The sequence below is a fragment of the Sinohyriopsis cumingii genome, chromosome 4, assembly GCF_028554795.1.
Source record: "Sinohyriopsis cumingii isolate HCF-2022 chromosome 4, ASM2855479v2, whole genome shotgun sequence".
Lineage (NCBI taxonomy): Eukaryota > Metazoa > Mollusca > Bivalvia > Unionida > Unionidae > Sinohyriopsis > Sinohyriopsis cumingii.
The window spans coordinates 125,686,976-125,712,399 of record NC_142964.1 but is presented as its reverse complement, the minus strand read 5'-3'; the positions used below and the strand labels follow the sequence as shown (position 1 = coordinate 125,712,399).

The 25,424-nt window shown below is 36.4% G+C and overlaps 1 protein-coding gene across 1 annotated transcript in view; it reads left to right on the top strand.

Annotated features, from left to right (window-relative positions):
- The window catches only part of LOC149802048 (alpha-2-macroglobulin-like), a 206,443-nt gene that overhangs the window by 92,426 nt on the left and 88,593 nt on the right, over positions 1–25,424 (top strand). The window contains exons 21-23 of the mRNA XM_089956452.1: positions 11,252–11,417; positions 20,696–20,924; positions 24,968–25,117. Of these exons, the coding sequence (XP_089812578.1) occupies positions 11,252–11,417; positions 20,696–20,924; positions 24,968–25,117 (545 nt within the window). The remainder of the gene's footprint in view (positions 1–11,251; positions 11,418–20,695; positions 20,925–24,967; positions 25,118–25,424) is intronic.

The following is a 25,424-nucleotide window of genomic DNA, read 5'->3' as shown; positions in this document are numbered from 1 at the left end:
CAATTGGTGAGTTGTTGTTGTAGGGTTTAATGCCATTCTTCAGCACACAATAGGCTATGCATGGCAGCCTGTATTAATGGGGAAGGAAGAACCCGGGAAAACCCTGGGAAGAACCACCGACCCACGAGAAGCTACTGGCAAGCTTTCTCACATACCCACATTGGCCGAATTCTAGACTCGAACCCACGCAGACAGAGGTGAGATGGCAGTGATCCGTAACGGAGAGCGCTTTAGACCACTCGGCCACTCAGGGCCTCCAATTGGTGAGACAATGGATGATGATCTATGGCACTTGAGAGCGACTGAATGTATAGAATGAAGAAAACAGGTCCAAGAACAGACTCCTGTGGAACACCACAACATAGATCAACTGGGCTGGAGTGTATTCCATTTGCAGATACAATTTGTGTCCTGTTGACCAAGTAGGACTTGAACCACAGTAAGGCTGTATCATGAATGCCAAATACATGCTGGAGATGGTGAAGTAATATATCATGGTCTATTGTGTCAAATGCTGCAGACAAATCAAGGAGGGTGAGGACTGTAATCTTTCCGCTTTCCATCGCAGAGAGAATGTCATTAACTACTTTTAGAAGAGTAGTTTCAGTACTGTGGCAAGGGCGATATGCAGATTGTACATTGCTAAAAAGACTGTTTGAATTCAGATGAGATACAAGCTGGGATAGAACAACCTTTTTCTAAGATTTTTTATATGTATGGTAGATTAGAACTGGGCGGTAGTTCTTTAAATCATTATGGTCTAGTGTTGGTTTCTTCAGCAGAGGCTTTACAATGGCAGTTTTGAAAAATGATGGGAATTCCCCTGATGAGAGAGAGGTATTAATAACATCAGTTAGTGAAGGCAATATTGGATCTAAGCACTCAAGCTGCAGTGATGTTGGAATTTGATCAAGTTCACATGACTTTGGTGCATTCTTCATCAGGATTGTACGCATGAAATCCATAGAGATCGGTTCAAATGCTGCTAATGGTTGCCACTCAAATTCTTTACCCCAACTGCATGGTGACGATGAGTCAATTGAAATTGTGGTGTCAAGCTTATCTCTAATGGTTTGTACTTTGTCAGGGAAGAAATTTGCAAACATGTCCGGAAGGTCGACTGGAGAGAAGGTAGTTGGAAGTGGTGTAGATTTGTTCTTTGACATCAGCTAAAGTCCTAAATATTTTATCAATAAGTTATGAGTTCCAAATAAGATGTATCAACAGTACAGAAGAATCACTAGGTTTTAATCCTTAAATGTCTTTAAATGAATTCATGGTATTTCCAATGCAGCTATAAATATCTAAATATTTTTAAATGAATTCACATTATTTCCATACAGCTATTATTTATCCAAATAACCTTTAAATGTATGTTAGGGTACTGCATTTCCAATGAATGATTATATTAGATAAATAAATAAATTCTCTCAGTATAACTCATAGAAAACTGATATTACTACTTGATTGCTTAATATTATGGAATAATTCAGTTATATAGGTTGCATTATTAGGCTTTCAGTGAATGACCTCGTTTTTTCCAAATCATTCAGATCAGATGTTTTAATTCTGGTTAATCAGAACCTGTTCTAGAACTCATGACCTTTTTGTATCCTGTATATTTACTTGTATCTTGTAGTACATAAAAACCTTGGAACTTATGAATGGATCTATATATTGGATACATGACTCATCTTACAGTACAAACTACATTCATAGGATTATAGCATTCAAAATGTTATTATTTAAATGACCCTTACAAAAACTTTTATTATGAGAATAATAAACCTAATATAGTTATACATAACACTTTCATCTTCTGTCTTATAGAATAACATATTTACATTTATTTTGGAAGGGCTTTTCTTCCTAAATTATTTGCAGTTTTTGCATTATATTTTTGGAACTTCACTTTTACTTGGCACTATCACTTTCTTTCTTCTTAAAGCCCATGTACAATGGGCATGGAACTGCAGCTTTTAGGTCCTGTGTAGCATCCATTGGGTCTTAAGGATTTAGCCAGTGGAATTTGGGATAGTATCTGGCCTGTTTAGCCACTGGCAGGCTGGGGTATACTTTCATCTAGAGGATGAGATATATTGTCAGACACTTCACATCATGGAGACTGGGATAAACGCTGACCTTTTTAGCCACTAGTAGGATGGCAGAAACTTTTATCCAAGGGGCATCATGTACACATTCACTTCACATGATGGAGACTGGGATAAGCTCTGACCTATTTAGCCTGGTCGCACTGGTGGGATGGGGGAAACTTTCATCCCAGGGGGTGTCATGTACTCGTTCACTAAACATGGTGGGGACTCATGGGATAAGCTCTGGCCTGTTTAGCCACTGGTAGGATGGGGGAAGACTTTCATCCAGAGGATGACATGTATTGTCAGGCACTTCACATGATGGAGACTGGGATAAGCTCTGACCTATTTAGCCACTGTTAGGATGAGAAAAGAGATAAAGTTGACTTTAATCATGATCATTGTGTTTATCTACATTGCCACTTGTAGGCCTGGGAAAAAGAGCAGTGATCAATGTGTTTATCTACATAGCCACTGGCAGGCCTGTGAAAACATTAACAATGATCAATGTGTTTATCTACATAGCCACTTGTAGGCCTGGGAAAACATTAACAATGATTAATGTGTTTATCTACATTGCCACTGGTAGGCCTGTGAAACCTTTAACGATGGTCAGTCTGTTTATCTACTAATCATTGGGAGGCCTGGAAAAACTTTAATGATGATGAGTGTGTTTATCTACGTAGCCACTGGTAGGTGACAGTATAACACAAAAACGTATATATACACTTAAAACTGATTTTTCAGGTTGCCAACATGGCCAACTCACAATTTTTTGGAAAACAAGTGGCCTTGCAGAAAATCAAATGCCCACCCAGTCAAATTTAATAGCAACTAATTTAATTGGCCCTGCAGTCTTGTGGCTGACAGTATTAATTAGCACTCCCCAAAACCCACAGATCAGTTGGCCAGCATATAAATTAACTCCTCTCAGTGTGTGTGTGTGTGTGTGTGTGTGTGTGTGTGTGTGTGTGTACTTATATATGCATACACATAACTCTGTGTGTGTGTGTGTGTGTGTGATTTGGATTTTTAATGTAGCTTTAAAAAAAAATTAGTCATATCGCTACAATGTCTGCAGTGTAGCAGTTTAGTTTATAGTGATGTCTAGCATTGGGGCATCATGCCGCAGACATGTAGCATGATGTCCCACCCAGTCACATTATCCTGACACCAGTCTGACCAGTCCTAACACTAACCTCTTAATGCTGAGTGCCTAGTGAGGCAGCTGTTAGTACCATTTTATAAGTCTTTGGTATGACTTGGCCGGGGTTTGAACCCGCGACCTCCCACATCTGAAGCAAACACTCTAACTGCTAGGTCACCGGATCGGTCCATACATATAACTACCTATGCATGTAGACATATACTCATTTACTTTTAATGCAAAAGTTTTACAGATGACATATATATAATTACACATTCTTATGTTCCAGTGGACTTTAATACTGAAACTGTGTATTGACAGATGGAGTTAACTCTTTACATATTTTCACAGTGTGTTCACTACAAAAATGTAGTTCATCATGGATTGTTGCTATTCACAATCCTTTAGGAAATTCTTAATTCACTTCTGTTCCCATTCATAATGATAAAATAATAAAGGGCATTTAGGATTTAAACATGAAAGTTGGTTTAAATCCAGAAAGTTGAGCTTTAAAAACACTGCATGGCTGATGTTCCAGTCAGTGAAACCTCTGCCATTTGATCACTGGTGAGCACATAAAAACAAATGGAAGACAACAAGAGGTAATTCAAGAATATAAAATGATTTACACTTGATCTGTGTTTTACTTTACTTATTGCAACTGACATTGTTTTCATTCTCTGTCTGACTGTCAGTCTGTCTCTGTCTCTTTCAGTTTGTACTGCCAGTTTTACCACCATAGGGTAAAACTTTCTTGCTCACTGACCAACCAACAATGAGTGGAACTTTCTAATAGGTTATTTTATTTACCATCTCTCGGTTGGTTGAGTAGTCTTTCAGTTTGACCATCATCTATCCAGCTCTCTCTCTCTCTCTCTCTCTCTCTGTCTCTCTCTCAACATCCTGACCAAGCAACCATCGTAAACTGAGAGAAAAAGCAAGAGAAACCTTCCGACATGTTATTATTTACAAATGAACTGTTTTAAAAAAATAAATTAACAAAGCATAAAATAGATTACAGTATGCAACTGGATCCCACTGAAAGGATATACATATCAGAAGGACTTGGGTTCCTTTAGGTTACTTAATGTAAGTTCAAGTTCAGGGTTTTCATCCAGCTCAACTCACTCCATAGATTTACTTGTAGTATTGTCCCATAAAATATTGGCATAAGAGAGAGAAAGATAATTGGAAAAACAGAGGGGGATTTTGTGACATGTTTACTTCACTACAAATTTTTTATTTTTGTTTGTTATTTTCTTCTTTTTTTTGTTAATGATTAATAAATGGAAATGTGTCACTGATCTAGAAAGTATAAAAGCAATAGCCTATTTTTGGCACTTAATTAATTATATGCATTTATATGTCAAGGGAATTTCACAATTTGATATATCAACAGTATTGATGTATCAAAAAGCTTATACCAACACTTTAAAAGCAATCTTACTTTATATATATATATATATATATATATATATATATAACATACATTAACAATAACATGGATTTTAAAGTGTTGGCACTAAGCAATTTGATATACCAATACCGTTGGTGTTATAGCTGAAGACTATAATCCATTTGCCTAAATTATGGTTGGGGCGGGTGCAAAAATACGGTCTTGAGTAAATGAAGTCAAACTAGTCTGAAAAACATTGTATTTTGACAACTTACATTTGTGTAATAATAATAATAATGACCTTATTTAAAGAGGGTAACACAATTAGCTAAGAACTAATCTACCTTGAGGCCCTCATACAAAGGAATTTATTTATTTTAGCTGCGTCTCTGAAGCCACTGGATATATTGGGTTTGGAAGAAGGAAATAGAGTGGGAATTTCTAATCTCAACTGGAATACTATTCCAGAGCAGAGTTCCAGAGTATTGGAAACTTTTTTAAAATAACTCCTTATTTGGTTTGGGAATTTTATACCGTTTGGTAGACATGGATCGCAGGTGGGGAGTATTATCAGGTAGCCTATACTGGAATAGTGATTGTAAATATTCAGGAGCACTATTATGAGATATCCTGTACATTAATTTGGCTTTTCTCAAACAGATTTGGTCTTTAATAGGTAATATTTTTAACCTACCAGCTAAATTTTTCTTGCTTTCTTTCTGGATTGGTATTAGCCCAAATGCTCTTTTTTGAAGATGTGCCAGTTTTGCTATGTTTTTATCATTTGAATTACCCCATACTGTATTACAGTAGTCTAAATAGGGTTGTATGTAACTGTTATAAAATAGTTTTATGTACCTTTCAGGGAGAAAATGTCTTATCCTACTGAGAAGCCATAAACTTGAATTGACTTTTTTACTGATATGTTTGATATGTTCAGTCCATGATAAGTCATTATCTACCAGAACACCAAGTAGTCTATCATGACAGACCATTTGCAAATTTGTATCCTTCCATGTCAGACAGTTTGTCACTATGAAGATTTGTTCTTCTTTGCCATGGTGAGATAAGTAATATTTCAGTTTTACCAGTATTTACCACCATGCCATTGCATGTGCACCAATTTTCCAGTTTGTTTAGGGCATTCTGTAAAACAATTTTGAGTTCATGCTTTGTGTTTTGGAAGTCTGACAATGTTGTGTCATCAGCATATAGATCTGCAGATGATATTGAGTCCCTTAGGAAAAGTGATAGGTCATTAATAAATAAACTAAATAGTCATGGACCTAGAATTGAGCTTTGTGGTACTCCTTATCTAATTGTTCCAGGTTCAGACAGAACATTATTGATGTAAACATGTTGTGTTATCTCACTTAAGTAAGAAGTAAACCATCTAATTGTTCTTTCATCACACTGGTAGATTTTCAGTTTCTTCAAAAGGATTTCATGATCCACCATCTCAAAAGCTTTCCTGAAATCTACAAATACAGATCCTATTATTCTACCTTGGTCAAGTGCTTGAAGCCATTTATCAGTTAGGGAGATCAAGGCAGTCTCACAGGAATGTTTCTGTCTAAAGCCTGATTGATTAGGGTGTAACAGCAAGTGATTGGTTAAATATGACATGAATGAGTCATGGACATGTTTTTCAATCAAATTTGACAAGTTTGATAGTATTGAGATTGGTTGGTAGTTATCAGCATCATCCTTAGAACCAAATTTCTGAATAGGAGTTACTTTTGCAGTTTTCCATATTTTGGGGACAGATGAGGTTGCAATACTTAAATTAATTATGAATGCTATGCTATCTATAATAGCAGAGGCAGAAGATTTAATGAGTTGTGGACCAATCTGATCAAGTCCTGTAGCTTTCTTGGTATCAAGTTCACTGAGATATTTTTTAACAAAGTTTTTTATACTGGTGGGATAGAGAAACATACCTCCTTAGAGATTTTGCTGCTGCATAACTTTTTCAGTTCAATAAAGTTGTTTTCTATCACTGGTTCTTTTAACTTTGTGGTAATGTTGGTGAAAAAATCATTGAAAACATTTGCAATGTCAGTGTCATCAGTGGCTATGGTGTCATTTAACAGAAGTGAGTGAATTTTATTTGTCAGTTTTTTGTGCGTTCCTCTAGTGAGTTCAATGATGACTTTCCAAATGGAGTTTGTGTTGCTCTTTTTGTTTTCAAGCAGTGATTGATAATAATTTTTTTTTAGCTTTTTTAATCATACGTGTTATTTTATTTCTCCATACTTTATATTGTGCATTGTTTCCCAACACCTTGAATTGGTCTTGTTTTTTTCATAGCATCTAGGATTTCAGTAGTAAGCCAATTAGGTTGAATTTCAGTCTTTACTCGATGTACTTTCATTGGTGCATGCTTAGATACTACATCCATGAATAAGTCAGTCCACACCCTCATGGCTTCATCTATGTCATCCAAATTTGGGAACTTTATATAGGTCATTGAGAAATTGGTCTTCATTAAAATTTTTGAACAATCTCTAAGTGATCTTTTTGTGTGTATTTTTCTTATTTTTCTTGCATTTAACCTCTCTTGTAAAAAAGTAGGATAGTGGTCACTAAGACCAACATTCGTTACATTAACACAAGCCACATTGTCTGGTAGGTTGGTATAAATGTGATCAATAAGAGTGCTCGATTTTTCTGTTACCCTTGTAGGGTCACTTACCAGCTGGTCTAGGCCTAATGATTCGATAAATTCCATCCAGTTGTTCCTTGTTTGGGTATTGAGAAGGTCCCTGTTTATATCTCTGAGTATATATGTTTCTCTCTCCTGTGCTAGAACATTTTCCATTTATTTCAAAAAGTTACATTCCAAATTGCCTTGGAGGAAGGTGGCCTATAAATGAAACCAACTAGGAATGATTTTGCATTATTTTGAAAAATTTCCACCCAGATACTCTCAATTTCATGTGACTCCAAGTCAAGTCGCCTTTCTACATTTACATCTTCCCTAAAGTATACAACAAGACACCACCCCCCACACCCACCCCGCTGTCTCACTGTCCCTACGTAATGGTTTATTGTAGCCTTGACAGTGAAATAGATCATCTTTGTGGTTAGCATTTAGTTTGGTTTCAGTGAGTCCTAAAACATGTATATTATTCTCCTTTACTCGATGTACTTTCATTGGTGCATGCTTAGATACTACATCCATGAATAACTTAATCTGGTCTATTTTTCCCACTATACCTTGTACATTTAAGTGACCTGTGTTAAAACCTTTTGTATTTAGTTTCATATCAACTATATGTATGTCATCATGCAATGGGGTATTCAATGAGATTGTCTCCATACAAGTTTTATCATTCTTACATCCTATTTCTTTATTCAAATGTTAATATATATTAGCATCTTCAAAGTCACATACAAACCCTGAAAATCCATTTACGTTTGCATCTACAACAGTGTCCATTGAAGTGTTAGAGTCAAGAGTCTCACTAGGTTTATTTAGATTTGTTGTAAATGAAGCATTGGCATTCTCCTCTTTGCCAGCTTCCTAATATGTATAATATGTTGATGGACAAAGTCTTTGTTTGTGTCCATATTTATGGCATCTGATGCACAATCCATAATCCATTAAGTACTGTACTTGTATATAATTAATCCACGAATTCAAGTATAGATCACATTATAAACTTCATGTATGACTCACGTCCTCTTAGAAAACACATATAATAATTATATATAAAAAATGGGTGCCTTCTATATCCAAGTATCACTTAACAATTCACTTCAGTTGTCACAAGTAGCACATGGCTATACCTGTTTACATGCTACAACATGTACACATACTTAAATTGGCCTAGATTTTGGTCAGCTGGAGACAGTATCATCTTGCTGAGGCTACACAAAGGATAAGGCTATTCATAGGAAAATGAAAACTTGAATAAATTAAAAAGTTTAACAAACATTTTCGCAAGATACCCCATCTTCAATTAACTTGACGGCCGTATATCTTTGGTTTCAAAAGATTGGAAATTTAATTTGCGTTTTATGCTGCCATAAGCATAATTTTGTTCCCTGCAAAAAGGAAACTTTCATGGCACAATAAACATGTTCCAGTCACTTTGGAAAATGCAGCAACCTATCAGGTTCAATTGCTTTTATTAAGTTTGGTGCTGACTTCCTGTGATGAAAGGTTATTTAATTTTATTGAAGATTGTAGTCAGCTGCCTGTGATGAAGGGTGCATGTGTTATTGAAGTTACTGTTAAAGGAGAGCTTTGGGGGACCAAACAAATGTCTGTTTCTTATTGTGGTGGCAAAATCAAATAATTTTAGATCACTGACTGAGACTGTATTATTGTTGGAGTACATTTTAAAATAAACCAAATTAGCCATCATTTAGTTGATTGTTGCAGTTGCTTTTCCTGCCTTGAAATGTTGGTCAATTATAGCTAGTCATGGAAGCACAGATCTCCAGTTTTCTTCTTTTTTGTTGTGACATATCTGGTGACATGCATATGTCAGAAATTTATATCTAAAAAAGGTCAAGAGACAATGAGTACACACGTGTTCTGTTCTGTTTTGATAGGGATTACTACAGAAAATATGTGTTCTGAAGGATTTAATTTTATGAGTGAAAAGAAGAGGAACTTTACTTATCATACACATGCAGAGGTCAGCCAAAATAAATATATTATTTACTAGCTAGCTGCTGATAATCCGGCACTATTTTGTCTGAAAGATCCATTACAAGATTGTGCCATGGCCGGTTGATTGCACTACCAGAAAGGTTACCACAAGAAAAGATCAGAAATCCCACAGCATTCAGTACTCAGGCTAGATGTCAGAATAAGCGGATTATGATATAACAATGGACTGTTAAGGTGGTTAGTCAATATGAAATTTGTTTATCTAACAATATATAAATTCCAGTACATTTTATACCAAGTTTGCAGCTTACTTTCATGGTGCCTCTGAAATTCTTCGCTCCAACCCAAGTTGTATATACAAGTTTAAACAGCCAACATTGTTGGGGGTGGGTGAATTGCCAGATGGTATATTTTGTTGCCAGTAAGGAAAACAAATTGCAATTTGCAACATTGGCAAAACCCAGTATGATCTGTGAATAAAATATGTACATGTTATTTTTTTCGTACTTTTAAGAAGAATTTTTTTTTTCATGTACGAGATAAATATATATATATGAAAATACAGGAGCCATGCTACAGTCATCTTCTATTAAAATTCAACCACTGTTTCTTCCACATGTTACTTTTCGAACTTTTAAGAAAGAAATAATAATTCTGTGTATGAGAAAAGTACATGTATATGAAATTTCAGGAGCCATGCCACAATTGTGTTGTATCAGAATTCCTGTTATAATGGAGAGTGCTATAGCAGGGTCACACTGTACTTGAATTAGATACATAAATTCATTGAAAACCCCTTTTCTTCCCACCCCTTCTCTCTCATCTGTACGGGACAAAATATGAGGAAATATTTGGAACAAGAGAGAAAAAAGAATTTGGGTTTGATGAAACCTTTGAAACTGAACTTACACCAAGTAATTTACATGTATCTAGGTTGTTGTAACAGTATGTGTACATTTTCCGTGGGATTTATCTACAGTGTTCACAATAACAGTGATGCAAAGTTGCAATAGCCTGTCAAGATTATACTGTAAAAACCTATAATAAGGTTCAAAACCATTGTTTAAAAATATTATTCTATTTCACCCCTGTCTCTCACTCTCTCTTTCATCCTAGCAAGATACATGTGAAAATCAATAAAAATATTTGCAGGTCTAAGAATGGTGGTGAAATTTACTGACAAACTGACCAGCAGAAACAGAACTATATTTTGAAGCAAACATATTTGAGCAGGGATGTGAAGAGTTCATGTTAGATGTGTATTTCTATATGATATAAATAAAATGTATGTATAGTATGTATGCTGTATTATCAATATACCATTTTCCTTTAATGAAAAATTTATACATCTCATGGCATAACAATGATACAGCATACATACCATGCATGCATATGTATATACATATATATATCTATATGTATAGGTAGGTAGATAGGTATTATTTTCATTATATCAGCACTACTTTTATATTTTCCCATCTGATTTCAGTTTTATTTGCCTTAGCAGGGTAACAGAGAATAAAGCACAATACTTTTATAGAACTTGATATTTTCAGTACATGCATGTAAAGAAGGAAAGCAATTTTTGCCAGGATAGCGATACATATTTCTATATGTCATTGAATAATAGCCACAAGTTGAAAATGGGATATCAACACCAAGAACACTAAACTTGCATTTAAATTTAGCTGAATATCACATTCATTTCTTAAAAATAGCAGTAATGTTTTTGCAATATGACTGTGAAAAAAGTATGTTTATTTTGGTCTGTGTAGCCACAGGTTGGGGGGGGGGGAGGAGACCTTTACCATGTTCATTTTTTTTTTTCTGGCATACTTATTTACTTATTATTGGATTTCCAATAGTAGGCCTTGGAAGACTGTACCCATGACCTGTATATCTATTGGATATTGCCAGGTTTCCAAAGTTTCATTTAGGTATTTATGGTACAGAGTTTCAAACGAGTATCTTTTAGTAGCATTTATTTTCAGATCCCATTGCCTACAGGTCCGATGATATACAGGATGGTGAAGTAGCTTTCCTATCAAGTACCTCTTTAAAAAATGTGGATGCAGACTCAGCTGAAGTCACACCAGGACCGACTGTTGTTCGCAGTTACTTCCCAGAGACATGGCTTTGGGACCTGCATATCATAGGGTATTCCTTCTTTGAAACAGATCCTTTACTCATGCATGTACCAGTAATGTTAAAATCCCTCATGGTTGGTCAGATACCATGTTGGGGTCTTATCTTCAAGGTTGGGTTTCATTCTGCCTTGTAACTCTTAAACTGATTGAAATAAGAGGAGTGAAACCAGGTATGATTAGATAACTTTTGTAGAAGGTGCACTTATGTATCTTTAGTAGAAAATATGATTAGGTATCTTTGTTAGAAGGTATAATTATGTATTTTTATTAAATGGTATGATTATGTATCTTTAGTAGAAGGTATGATTATGTATCTGTATTCAATGGTATGATTATGTATCTTTTTAAAATGGTACAAATAAGTATCTTTATTAGATGGTACAATTATATATCTTTATTAGAAGGTAAGATTATGTATGCTTATTAGATGGTATGATTATGTATCTTTATTTAAAGGTACAATAATGTATCTTTATTAGATGGTACTATTATGTATCTCTTTATTTAAAGGTACAATTATGTATCTTTAGTAGAATGTATGGTTATAAATCTTTATTAATGGCACAGTTCTAAACATTTGTAAAGTCAGGGTCACAGATCAAGTACTTTTCTGTTCCCTTCAACTCAGTAATTCTGAACACCCTGGAGATAGAGACATGAAACTTGGTTTGCTTGTGTATACAGGGTTAAGTAACATATTTCATTCAAAATTTTTGAGGTTTTTCAAGGTGCATTATTACATTAATTTTAAAGGATACATGAATGAAACTGCATGTAAACACAAGTTAATATGTACTCCATACAAGGAACATTTCTTAAAATATATTTTAAAAAAACCCAAAATAAAACATGCAGTCAATAGTATGATCATTGATATCTTTCCCATTAATATCAAACATCCTACATCTGGGCATTAGAATAATGTAGTCACTGAACAAAGTTCATTTCACAATGTCTACGCATACTATTTACAAAGTCCAAAATATTTTAGAGTGAACTTTTCAGTTCTTGTAGCTTGTCATCAAGTGGTTTTTCAAGAGCTTCAAGTTCAGCGATTTTGTCCTTTTCAGTTTTCCTCAAATTATTTTGATGTCATGATAAAGGAAATTTTCCTATGGATCTTTGCTTTCAATTCAGTGCATAGTCATCAGCAGCAGCTGTCATTGTCTCAATGTCTTTTCAGTACCTTCCTTTCTTCATCACTTAAAAGCAGTGTATGGATATTGTAAACTATTTCATATTAGATATATTAATATTTCTCTCAGTTAGCTGTATTCTATATTTTTAGATTTATTGTGTTCATTGCAGTTATCGTCTGTCCTATTTCCACTCAATCCCAAAATAGAACCGGATTAAACTAATTTCATAAATAAGACTATATACAGTTTCTTTTTTAAAAATTAAATCTGTGTTCACAGACATACCTCTTTCATCAAAAATGATTTCATGCTGAAGGTTTCTTGTTTTAGCACCGTTACAAGGCATTATGTGTTTTTTCAGCTTCATGTGACCGTGGAGCAGTCTGGCATAATTTGCATTTTGCAAAGCTCTCCGAGAAAGATCTCATAATCCAAACTTTATTATTTTTTTTTCATATAGCCACTGAGTTGGAATTGGCATCAGCCATGTCGAAGCAAATGATTCAAATTTAAACCACTGCTACATGCAGGCTTCATACAATTGGAAGTTCAAAATGTATGACTGTGCAGTGACCAGTTGTGGAAATATTTCCGTTCTGAGAGATCTTTTTAATGTTGTTTTTTCCCCTTTTCTTTTTATTTAATTCTGTAAAATGAAAACTATTTATTAATTCCTTTTGTTTTCAAGAAAATCAAGGTTTTTCAAGGTACCCAGACAATATTTTGAATTTTCAAGGTGTTTTCAAGACATTGAAGGAACAATTCATTTTTCAAGGCTTTTCAAGGTTTCAAGGTCCTCTACAGACCCAGTGTATATGTACAAGGACATGTTTTTAACATTATTTATTTCTTAGTTTCTATGCAACAAGTCTGAAGTCAATGAATTTGCATAAAGCTTTATACATTTATGTGGAGCACTTCCTGGGTTTCAGGCCATATCCAAACACTCTCTGACCAGTCTCTTGCCACCATCACTTAACTCCAGTAAAGTCAAATTTATATGTAGCAATTGATTTGCTGATTATTTTTCCAATTCACTTTCCACCCTTGCCATCTGACATCCACCATACCTAATGAATGTACAAACAAAATGTATATAATGATCACCAGCTGTGAACATCTGCCATGTTTATCAGGCAGATCAATTCAGTTAGTGAATTACATAATTTCCATAAGAACTGATGCGTATTAAAAAATCTTGTTTCTACCACAAACGACTATTTATTAGCTGCCTCTGGACACAAGAATTCAAGTCCAATGATTGTCAATTTCATCTAAAACATCAGCTGTCTAGACAACAAAGAAACACCTGCACTACTTCTAAGTGACGTCATTCTTTATCATAATGGCTTGGGGGTGTGTTACATCTAAAATTATATAGTGATGCTGGCTAGACACAGGAACTATCCCCAAGCTATCCCAAATAGACGAGAATAAAGCCAGTCCGAACACTAAGCTCATCAAACACATTACATATGTTACTACCAGCATCTGTATAGTTATCTACCTGATAACATTAACAATAGGAAATATCATGTGCTAACACCAAATTAAGTGATCCCTGATAATACATTCCAAATGTATATCATAAAGACACATGGAAGTAACTCTTCCCTTGCCAACACTAGGTGGCGACCTGTATCCTGAATGTTTACTTGCTTAATCACTTGGTGTTAACAGTATCGTAAGAATCCACTTTCTTTTCTAATAGTATTCAGACCATTCATCAAAATTTTAGATTGCTTTGGAAAGGGTTGATCAGTGTTATGTATGCAACATTTGTGATTTGTGAATTCAGATTTCTGCCATTCATTATTGACCCTGTTATATCGATCAGTAAGACTCACATGTTGACTTTCACCATTGTATTTTTAATTAGCGCTGTAAGCACTGTGGTTTATCTATGCATTTCTTTTATAGGTGTTCTCAGTATGTGAGTTTTATCTATTAATTGCAGTCAGTAATGCCATTGAAGTTCAATAACTAGTGCTATGAGCCACGGAGGACAACCATGAGACAATCGTTGCATGCATGAAATGCATGTCATCACAACAATGCAGTGTTTGTGTATCATCTTAAAGATACACCTCAAAGGCCAGGAAAAGAGGTCCTTTCCAAGTGATTGGGCCAATATGTTTTGGGTTTTCATCCAGACTTACAGTTTGTTAGTGAGCATTTTGGGAGGGTGTAGTTATGCTACCTCCACATTCAGTGAAGATTCCTATAGCTGCACTGATAGTGATGATCAATTCTGACCCCATGGAAGATTGTTTCTTTCAATTCTGACCATACCATACTTTGTTGGAGTCACATATATGACATTTTCTAGAGCCAGCTCTGTCACCATGGATGTCATGAAGCAAATTAGAGGAAACAGGATGGATGAGAAACCAGAATTGTGAGAATGCAATCTGGTATCTGGGCTGGGTCAAGCCACAAGTTAAATTCCATGCACCATCACCTGCCCCTGCAGCCAGCCTACCAATGAGCCATCCAAGCAAGCGGCATATAAGTTTAGTGGGTAAAAATCTCTTATTTGAGTGGTGAACTGTGCATAACCGACAGTTTCTGACAGCAATGATGGGCTACACTTGGCCATCCACTCCATCTATCCATTCAGCCAGTCAATCAGATGCTTTATGCTGAAACAGTATAGTCAAACAGCCACACAATTGGTGCTGCCTGTTTGGCTGTCTGGTCTGGTTTGACCAGCTATTCTAGAACAACATCCTCCAACTGGACCCCATTCTGTGTTGGATGTGGTACTGCTGGCATTGCAAGCATACCTGGTAGCTAAGTGTTACACTGTGCATGGTGACACAGCATCATCACTGGTATATACTGCAGAAATACTCAATAAGTATTAGTTCAGGATATGAACAACCTTCTCTCTCTCTCTCTCTCTCTCTCTTTCTCTCTCTCTCTGCAGTTTATCGTGGATAATCAGTGTGGGAAAGTTTGACCTTGTCCCTTCTCAGCATTTTTTGTTTATCTAGCTTTGGAGTTTTAATTTGTAACAACTTGGTTTGTCTTCCTTCCAAGTGCTTTGACTACATTGTTCATGAATCAGAGGCATTTACTACCAGAATATATATTGTGGAGAGTTTCTTTAACTCCTTTGCCTGCTAAATGCAGCAGGAGACTAGTTCCATCTCAGCTGCTTTTACATGTTACCTCTGCAGATGGACATTTTAGCAGAGTGGTGGACTATCTCAGGTCATTTAGATCACCATATTATGATCGCACTGAAATGAGACACATCCTGTTTCATTGGCAAGAAAGGGAGCTGCTAGCTGTAGGAATGCCATTAGAAGTCCACCAGCCTGAAGCCACTGTCTGTACAGATGCCAGATTTTGGGTTGGAGGTACAGTCACTACCATGCTTCTGGATGGTCAGTATCAAGTGGATGGTGCAAGAGGAGGCTTTTTACATGATTCCCTTGGAAATGAAAGCCTTTCTTCATGCCTCTCATGCTTGGTGGGTGCACATCAAAGGGAAGAAAGTTTTGATAATATATGTCTGATAGCTAGGACATGGTGAGCTACCTCTTCAGATTAGCTGGGACAAAGTTACTGGAGTTTTGCCTTATAGTATGGGAATTCCTTTGTTGATATGTCCACTACCATATATGTATAAAAGTCTGATACATGTTAGAACATCATGGGCAATCCATTATCAAGGATAAACCAATTTCTTCATATGGAGTGGTCTCTGCATCCATCTGGTTTTCACTAAATTGACTAGCTTCTTTTTTCTCTTTGAGAACAAAATATTAGCTCCTATCATGATTGAGCAACACCATTCCATGATTCCCAACATGATCAGACATCCTGGAAGGATGATACTGATTGCAACAGGGATCTTTCTGACTTGTTGGCCAGTTTCAGTTTATTCAGGTCCTGCTCACCAAATGGAACCTCCCTTCAGTCTTAACATTGCTAAGCTTGGGGATTTCTGAGCCCCAGTCTTTGACCTTGATGAAACAATTATCATACAGCTTTCTGACAGTACTAGCTTCCATGTGCATGAGTGAGCTGCACTGTTCATGATCTGAACTATGTGCAATTTGAAGGAGCTGCATGCACTGTTCATTCATTTGAATTATGCGCAATTTTATTCGGACAGCTCAGTCATGCTAATGATGCAACCTGACTTTGTTTCTAACAATAGATTAACATTTACAGGCTATGAAAAATAACTATTCATCTCTTTTCCTTAGCTGGCATATTGAGAGAGGCAGTGCTGCATTTTGCACTCTCATATGGTGTCTGAGGGACACACGGAACATGTTTGATGCCTGTCAGATGCTGTCAGAGTCACACAGGGAACATCGTTGGTGCCTGTCCTATCAGAGGCACACATGTAACATCTGTAGTTCCTGTCAGAAGCACACGGGAAGATCTGTGTTGCCTGTCAGATGCCCACAGAACATCAGTAATGCCTGTCAGAGGCACACTGGGAACATCTGTGGTGCCTGTCAAAGACACTCAGGGAAGATCTGTGGTACCTGTCAAGACTGTCAGAGGCACACAGGGAACATCTGTGGTGCCTGTCTGAGGCACACAGGGAACACCTGTGGTACCTGTTAGAGGCTAATGGAGGCACACAATATTACTTGCAGTATTTGTCCTAGAGTGTCATTGGCACATAGGGCACATCTGTGGTACCTGTCAGAGGTTGTTGGAGGCACACAGGGAACATATGTGGTACCTATCATAGACTGTCAGAGGCACATAGGGAACATCTGTAGTACCTGTCAGAGGCTGTTGGAGGCACATAGGGAACATATGTGGTACCTGTCAGAGACTGTCAGAGGCACATAGGAAACATCTGTGCTACCTTTCAGAGGCTGTTGGAGGTACACAGGAAACATCTGTGGTACCTGTCAGAGGCTGTTGGAGGCACACAGGGAACATCTGTGGTGCCTGTCACACGCTGTTGGAGGCACACAGGAAACATCTGTGGTGCCTGTCAGAGGCTGTTGGAGGCACACAGGGAACATCATTGGTGCCTGTCAGAGGCTCTTCATACTTATGAAAAATGGAAAATAATACATAAACCTGCAAGTGCAACATAGGTAAAGTGGTTTATTATACTGGCATGCACTGAATTCTTGTCGATCAGGTATGTCTTATGAAATACAAGTGATTCAAAAATATTGTTTAAAATTGAAACATAGTAGAGTTGGCTGGCACACCCAAAGGAGAGAGTTGAATCTTGTTGGACCACTGGTAGCTGCCCTGACATTTACCATGCCCAATTCATGATGGCACAAACTCAGTTCCTGGCATGACCCTATAGCTTTTGCCGAATTCAATTTTTGCAGGAATCTCCTTCACATGAATATAAATGCATATTCTTCAGTCGTGCTGCCTTCACACTAGAATAAGTTCATCCTTTCAGCTTAGTAATTATCATATTCCTAGAGGTTGATGATAGTAGAGGCAGGATGATTATGCATTTCCTCTTCCTCATACTTATTTCCTAATGTTTATTTAAATGGGTACTGTATTCAATGGAGAAGGGAAATTTTTTAATAAATCATGTTTTTCTAGGAATACTTAAATGATCACACAATCAATCCATCCCACAAGTATCCTGTTGTAGGTTTTGCTTTAGTGTAAACTAATAAACAGCCAGGATACAAGTAGTATACAAGTGGCCATCTACCAGGGTAGTCTGTAAGAGATAATTCTTTCATTTATATGATATATGGTTGGAAAAATGGCTGTTCATATTTATCAAGGGCTGGATTCAGAGGTAGCAGAAGTTATTTTCTACTGTTAATATGATTAAAAGTAAGTTTTTTTTTTTGAGAAACGTAATTTACTATACAATTTGTTTAATTCTTTTCATTGAAATGAACAATTCCAACATCTGAATGAATGTGTGAGGGAGTTATGTTGTAGATGGAGAAAATGATACAGAAATGGAGTAAATGTGTCCACACATGTGATACAACCAAGATTTCTAACCAGTAGATTTACATATGATTAGTAGAGTAAACAATGGATTTTTTTATCAGCATACATTTTATACTTCAAGGGGACTGAAAACAATACAAGTACTTTTTAAAAAGTAATAGATTGCAACTATATAACAATATGTGTGTTGGTCACCCGCTTGGGTGTAAGAGAAAACACTGTCTTGTGATTCTTGGAATCCTGGAATCTTTCTTGGGAGCATAAGATCAACAAAACTGGAGGAAAAAAATGAACACCCTGACATTCCAAAAGAGTGAACAAATATCAATTATGGATTTCTTTGTAGAAACGTAGACTTAGTTGCCATTTGCTAGTTGAGAGTACAGTGTAACATAGCAGTCTGCTAGTAACAGTGTAACAGTGTAACATAGCAGTCTGCTAGTTACTTTTGGCTTCCATAGATACTGTTAGGGACCATGGAGTGCACACAATGAATGGACTGACTAACCTGGAGTTGTCTATAAATATGTGAAAAGCCTTATTTTATTTTTCTAGAATCCAATCATTTTTTAATTTATTTATCTATGCATCATTTTTAAAAATCTGGAGGTTGGATTTACCTCTTTCTTTTAATAATCCACTGGTTGGATTTACCTATGTATGTCTTTCTCTCCATCTATCCATCTATCTATTTGCCTATTCAGTAAATCTATCTATTGATCTATCTGTCTGTCCATCAGTCCATCCATCTATATGTTTGTCTATCTGCCCATCCATCCGTCCATCCAACCAACCAGTTAACAAATGAACCTTGATCATCCTCCAACTTTGATCATCCACCATTTTCTTGTACAAAATTGTATGGGTAGTCAAGGGAGCACTGTATCTAAGCCTATGAAGGGTAACACAAGCTTTTGCAACATTTACCTGAAACTTATGGTGCATTGCATTCATTTCTTTCTTGGGATTATTCACTTTTGACCAGATCTCAGGGATAGCCATGGGCACACCTAAATCTTTGCAATTTGGGGCTTTCAATGTTTTTCACTCAAGCCCTTAAACTTATCTTGAGATACCTGGGTCCTGAAACCCTCATTAACAAATTTGGCAAAATTCTCCTGACATTGTTCTTGCACCTCATACAAGTCATAAAGATTGTTCAGAATGTCATTTCCTTCAGTTTCCTAAGGCAAAATTTGGTTCTGCTGTCACCAGATCACTTGGTCCATACTTGAAATCATCTTCTTTAATACCACTGGCATCACTGCTAAATTAAAAAATGTTCTTCTTTTGAAGCTCAAATGTTTTTTCCTGGACACATTTCCCTGATGGTTCCTCCAATCAGGGCATATTTCCAAAGTTTGTAAACCTGGGATTTAAGATTTTATTAAAATTGTTGTTGACAAATTTTTCAGCAATTTAAGCTGACTGGCCCACATAGGTTGATTATGGGCTGTTTGTTGTACAAGAGGAAAGTTAACAATCATGTGACAACCCTGTTTTTAATACCAACCATAATGGTGCCTGTTTATCTGCAGACTCAGGTTTTCACACAGTCTGAATTCACTCTTAAATCAAAGTGATTTTCCAATTAAATCAAACTAGATTCATGAACCTTCATTGTAGGTATGCTATGTAATTGAGCTTCGATTATTTTCTGTCTGCTGATTTGATAAGCCATTCTGGGGCACTTTAGTCTCTGGATTTGCCTGACAGATATGACAAGCTTTTTGTAGGCCATTGTTTATTTGACAAATGACAGGAAGGATTGATGATACATGTCTCTCTTGTGTGTTCATTGCTTATGGAGCTCAAGCATTTGACCTGCTAGAGTGGCTTTAGCACTAGCGGCTATTTCGGTTATTCTATATAAAATAGCTGACACTTATCTGATTGTAACAGTGACTCATTACCTAATTTTGGGTGTACTATAGCCTGTAATAAATACACTATCTGATACAATAGTGGTTAAGTAAAGACAAAGGCTGATTGTGAAAACATTTTATGGCAGTGTCCAATTTAACTGCATTGATTGTGAGGTAAATTTCTTTAGCTGATAGATGTTGAAAATTTTTAATTTTATATTGTTATTTTACTTCTAATTTTTATAAATTTCGTGTGTTACTGTATTATATCTGGAATCACATGTGATCAAAGACATTATAACAAATATGAATATATCTGTACCATTCTTTAAGTTGCACATAATTTGTTGTCATTTTAGGGATGATGGTGTTCTCTCTGTTAATGCTGAAGTTCCACATACTATCACAGAGTGGGTCGGCAACAGCCTGTGCTCCAACTCCAAGGATGGTGTTGGAGTCTCACCCATGATCGGCATCACAGTCTTCCAACCATTCTTCCTCTCCTTTACCCTGCCATACTCGGCCATTCGGGGAGAGAATCTTCCAGTTTTAGTGACTGTCTTTAATTACATGACAGAATGTCTAACTGTAAGCTAACTAAACCTCATTTTCCTTTGTATGACCCCTATATTTGGTATATAATATTATCATATACACCCCTCCTCTCAGTACCCTTCCTTCCATCCACAGTCTGCCAGGTGGTCACGAATTAAAATGGGAATACATGTATAGTTTAAAGTTTTTGGTTAAAAAAATTTCACCACATATAATTACCATAACCCTTTACTAATTTACTTGATGATTTGAATATAACTGGAGGCAAGAGAGTAAAGAATTACTTTTGGGATACATTTCTGGTTAAAGATTAATTTATTTATCACTTGTTTTAACTATTCATCTTATTGTCTTATATTTGGAATATAATATTTTTACATGCACATTTTCTCTCTGCAGTTCTGCTGTACCTGGGTTCCACCCTTGGGTTGGACCACTGGGTCAACAGTTATATTGGAATCACAGATTGTGTTAATTTTTTTAAAATTACTTCTACATGTATTTCCTTTTGCAGAAATACTTCACATTTGGAATATAACATTACACTCAGACCTCATGGAATTTACTGCTTCTGCCTCAGGCTTATATCCCAGAGTAGATCCACATAACAACATCACACTCAGACCTCATGGAATTTACTGCTTCTGCCTCAGGCTTGTGTCCCAGAGTAAATCCACATAACAATATCACACTCAGACCTCATTAATTTACTAATTCTGTCTTTGGTTTATGTTCTAGAGTAGATCCACATAACAACATTACACTCAGACCTCATGGAATTTACTGACTCTGCCTCAGGCTTGTGTCCCAGAGTAGATCCACATAACAACATTACACTCAGACCTCATGGAATTTACTGCTTCTGCCTCATGCTTGTGTCCCAGAGTAGATCCACATAACAACATTACACTCAGACCTCATGGAATTTACTGCTTCTGTCTCTGGCTTATATCCCAGAGTAGATCCACATAATAACATCACACTCAGACCTCATTAATTTACTAATTATGTCTCTGGTTTATATTCTAGAGAAGATCCACATAACAACATTACACTCAGACCTCATGGAATTTACTGCTTCTGGCTTATATCCCAGAGTAGATCCACATAACAACATTACACTCAGACCTCATGGAATTTACTGCTTCTGTCTCTGGCTTATATCCCAGAGTAGATCCACATAACAACATCACACTCAGACCTCATGGAATTTACTGCTTCTGCCTCAGGCTTATATCCCAGAGTAGATCCACATAACAACATCACACTCAGGCCTCATGGAATTTACTGTTTCTGCCTCAGGCTTGTGTCCCAGAGTAGATCCACATAACAACATTACACTCAGACCTCACAGAATTTACTGCTTCTGCCTCTGGCTTGTGTCCCAGAGTAGATCCACATAACAACATTACACTCAGACCTCACAGAATTTACTGCTTCTGCCTCAGGCTTGTGTCCCAGAGTAGATCCACATAACAACATCACACTCAGACCTCAAGGAATTTACTGCTTCTGCCTCAGGCTTGTGTCCCAGAGTAGATCCACATAACAACATCACACTCAGACCTCATTAATTTACTAATTCTGTCTTTGGTTTATGTTCTAGAGTAGATCCACATAACAATATTACACTCAGACCTCATGGAATTTATTGCTTCTGCCTCAGGCTTATATCCCATAGTAGATCCACATAACAACATCACACTCAGACCTCATGGAATTTACTGCTTCTGCCTCATGCTTGTGTCCCAGAGTAGATCCACATAACAACATTACACTCAGACCTCACAGAATTTACTGCTTCTGCCTCTAGCTTGTGTCCCAGAGTAGATCCACATAACAACATTGCACTCAGACCTCACAGAATTTACTGCTTCTGCCTCAGGCTTGTGTCCCAGAGTAGATCCACATAACAACATTACACTCAGACCTCATTAGTTTACTACTTCTGCCTCTGGTTTATGTTCTAGAGTAGATCCAAATAACAAATAAGTGCATGTACTACATTTTTCTTTCTTTATCACTAATACTTTAAAAACTCCTTTATCCAATTCATTTCATAATATAATGTTAAATAACACATTATACTCCTTACCTTAAGACTCAAACCCATGGGTAAAGTCACTGGGGATAACCATGGGGTCAATATGTAGGACACATTAATCTTTTTAAAGTTTTAATTCTATCTCTTATGTATTAATAAACATTTCAGATTTGAGTCAAGAACTAGGACACTTTTGATTTGTAAAAACAAACAAATATATTTTAAAAACACTTATCTAAATCACTTAATTTTTGGGATTATATATTATCCATGTGTTACTTTTTCTTTAAATCACTGTTGACAAGGTGGTTTCTGCAGCACAAGTTAAGTTTATTGTGGTCTTTTTTTTTCTTCTCAAACGTTATATGTGGCCCATGAGAAAAGGAAGAATCCAGTTGGTTAGGTGCTGCCAGGTCCAAAGTCAAGGACACCGGAGATGAAAATGTTATTTTCTTAACTGCTGACAAGTCACGTTGCCTCAGCCTAATTGTCATCAAACTTCTTAGGTAGACTAAACTTGGGTAGGGACAGCTCCTGTTGATTTTGAGACAGACAAGGCAAGGTTACTGTAGCTGATGTAATGTTTAGCTCTACTGGTCATGACCAGGAAAACTTCTGGGAAGTTCTGTTGTACATCATATGTTTGTTAGCACAAGAATGTTATCACTACTTCTCCAAAACTACTTGAAGCCTTAAGATAAATACATACAGTTCATCTCATGGTCCATGAAAATGGTGCTTCTAATATATCCAATATACAGTGACCATCTTGAAAATCTTGATATTTTTCCTATTTTTGACTACTTCTCCGGAAGAAAAGTAATACTCCCATGGGATTTTCGATAGTTTACTTCTTATGATGTCTTGTTGGTCATAAATGAAAATGGTCCCACTTGCCTATCCATACCCATATCTACTTGCATATCCATATCCATATCCACTTGCATATCCATACCCACATCCACTTGCATATCCATATCAACTTGCATATCCATACCATATCCACTTGCATATCCATATCCACTTGCATATCCATACCATATCCACTTGCATACCCATATCCACTTGCATATCCATAGCATATCCACTTGCATATCCATACATTATCCACTTGCATATCCATATCCACTTGCATATCCATATCCACTTGCATATCCATACCATATCCTCTTGCATATCCATGCCATATCCACTTGAATATCCATACCCATATCCACTTGCATATCCATACCCATATCCACTTGCATATCCATACCGTATCCACTTGCATATCTTGAAAATCTTGTTATCACTATTAAGATGGAGTTTTTACTAAATGACTTCTTAGGATGCCTGGTTCATTCTAACTGATAATGGTGCAGATCGAACTTCCAATATGGCCACCAAAATGGTGTCAATCTAATATCATTATGGCCAACATAGTAGCTATCTTGAAGATCTTTTTATCATTACTCCTCCAAATTGGAAAGTCATATCAACATGGTATTTCCACCAGAAAATGTCTTAAGATATCTTGTTGACTGTAAATGAAAATGATTACAATTTGACTTCCTAATTGTCCACCACATCTGCTAATTTGAAAAGTTTGCTATTGCTGATGAACGTCACAGATGGTTAAAAAAAGAAATGGTCTAATCTTGAATTCCCGGAAATTCTTTTTGGCCAGTAAAGTGTCCTTTGAGGGAGTCTTGTTATGATTTCTGTACAATAAATAAATTTGTCTGAATCTGATATTCATTAAACTTGATAGACTTAGGCAGAGGCATCTTCCTTTTGATTCTCAAGAGTCAAGGCCACAGGAGATAATGTTGTATTTTGGGGTTCCACATAATAAGTCAACTTTCCTCAAGTTTTCAGTACCAATTGGTACCATCTTCATAGTTATATTTGAGAAAGGACATCTCTATGTTGAGTCTGTGATTTATAGAACAAAAGTCAAGGTCACTTAATATGAAATAGCAAAATTATGTTTTACATTTGTAGTAGCAATATTTAGTCAGCCATTCTTCCGATGGCTATTTTTTACCTTCAGATGGAGGTGAGGATGAAAGAGACTGAAGATTTCCGCATCCAGTCAGCATTGGGTGCAGTTCAGAAGATGTGTGTCTGTGGTGGTGATTCAAAGTCAGCTAAATTCCACATTGTACCATTGAAAGTAGGCGAGATTGATCTTGAGGCCACGGTAAATTGGTCAAATAAGTTTTTAATATACATTAAGTAAATGTATGTGTGGAAAAATAGTATGACTGTATTGTACTCAGAGGTTGTAAAAGCAATGTCTGGTCCCCTAACAGTTGTAACCATCAAGAAAACATTATCAACTTCTTCAGAATATGGTTTAGTCAATTTTGATCATACTTAACTGGAATCTTCTAAAGGCTTACTTTAACAAAGCTGTGTCGACAATGGCCTATTGTGGGTTCTATAGTATCAGTTAATGTGGCACAGTCATGTGTAATTGGAGTCTGAGACAGATTCATAAAGCCAGT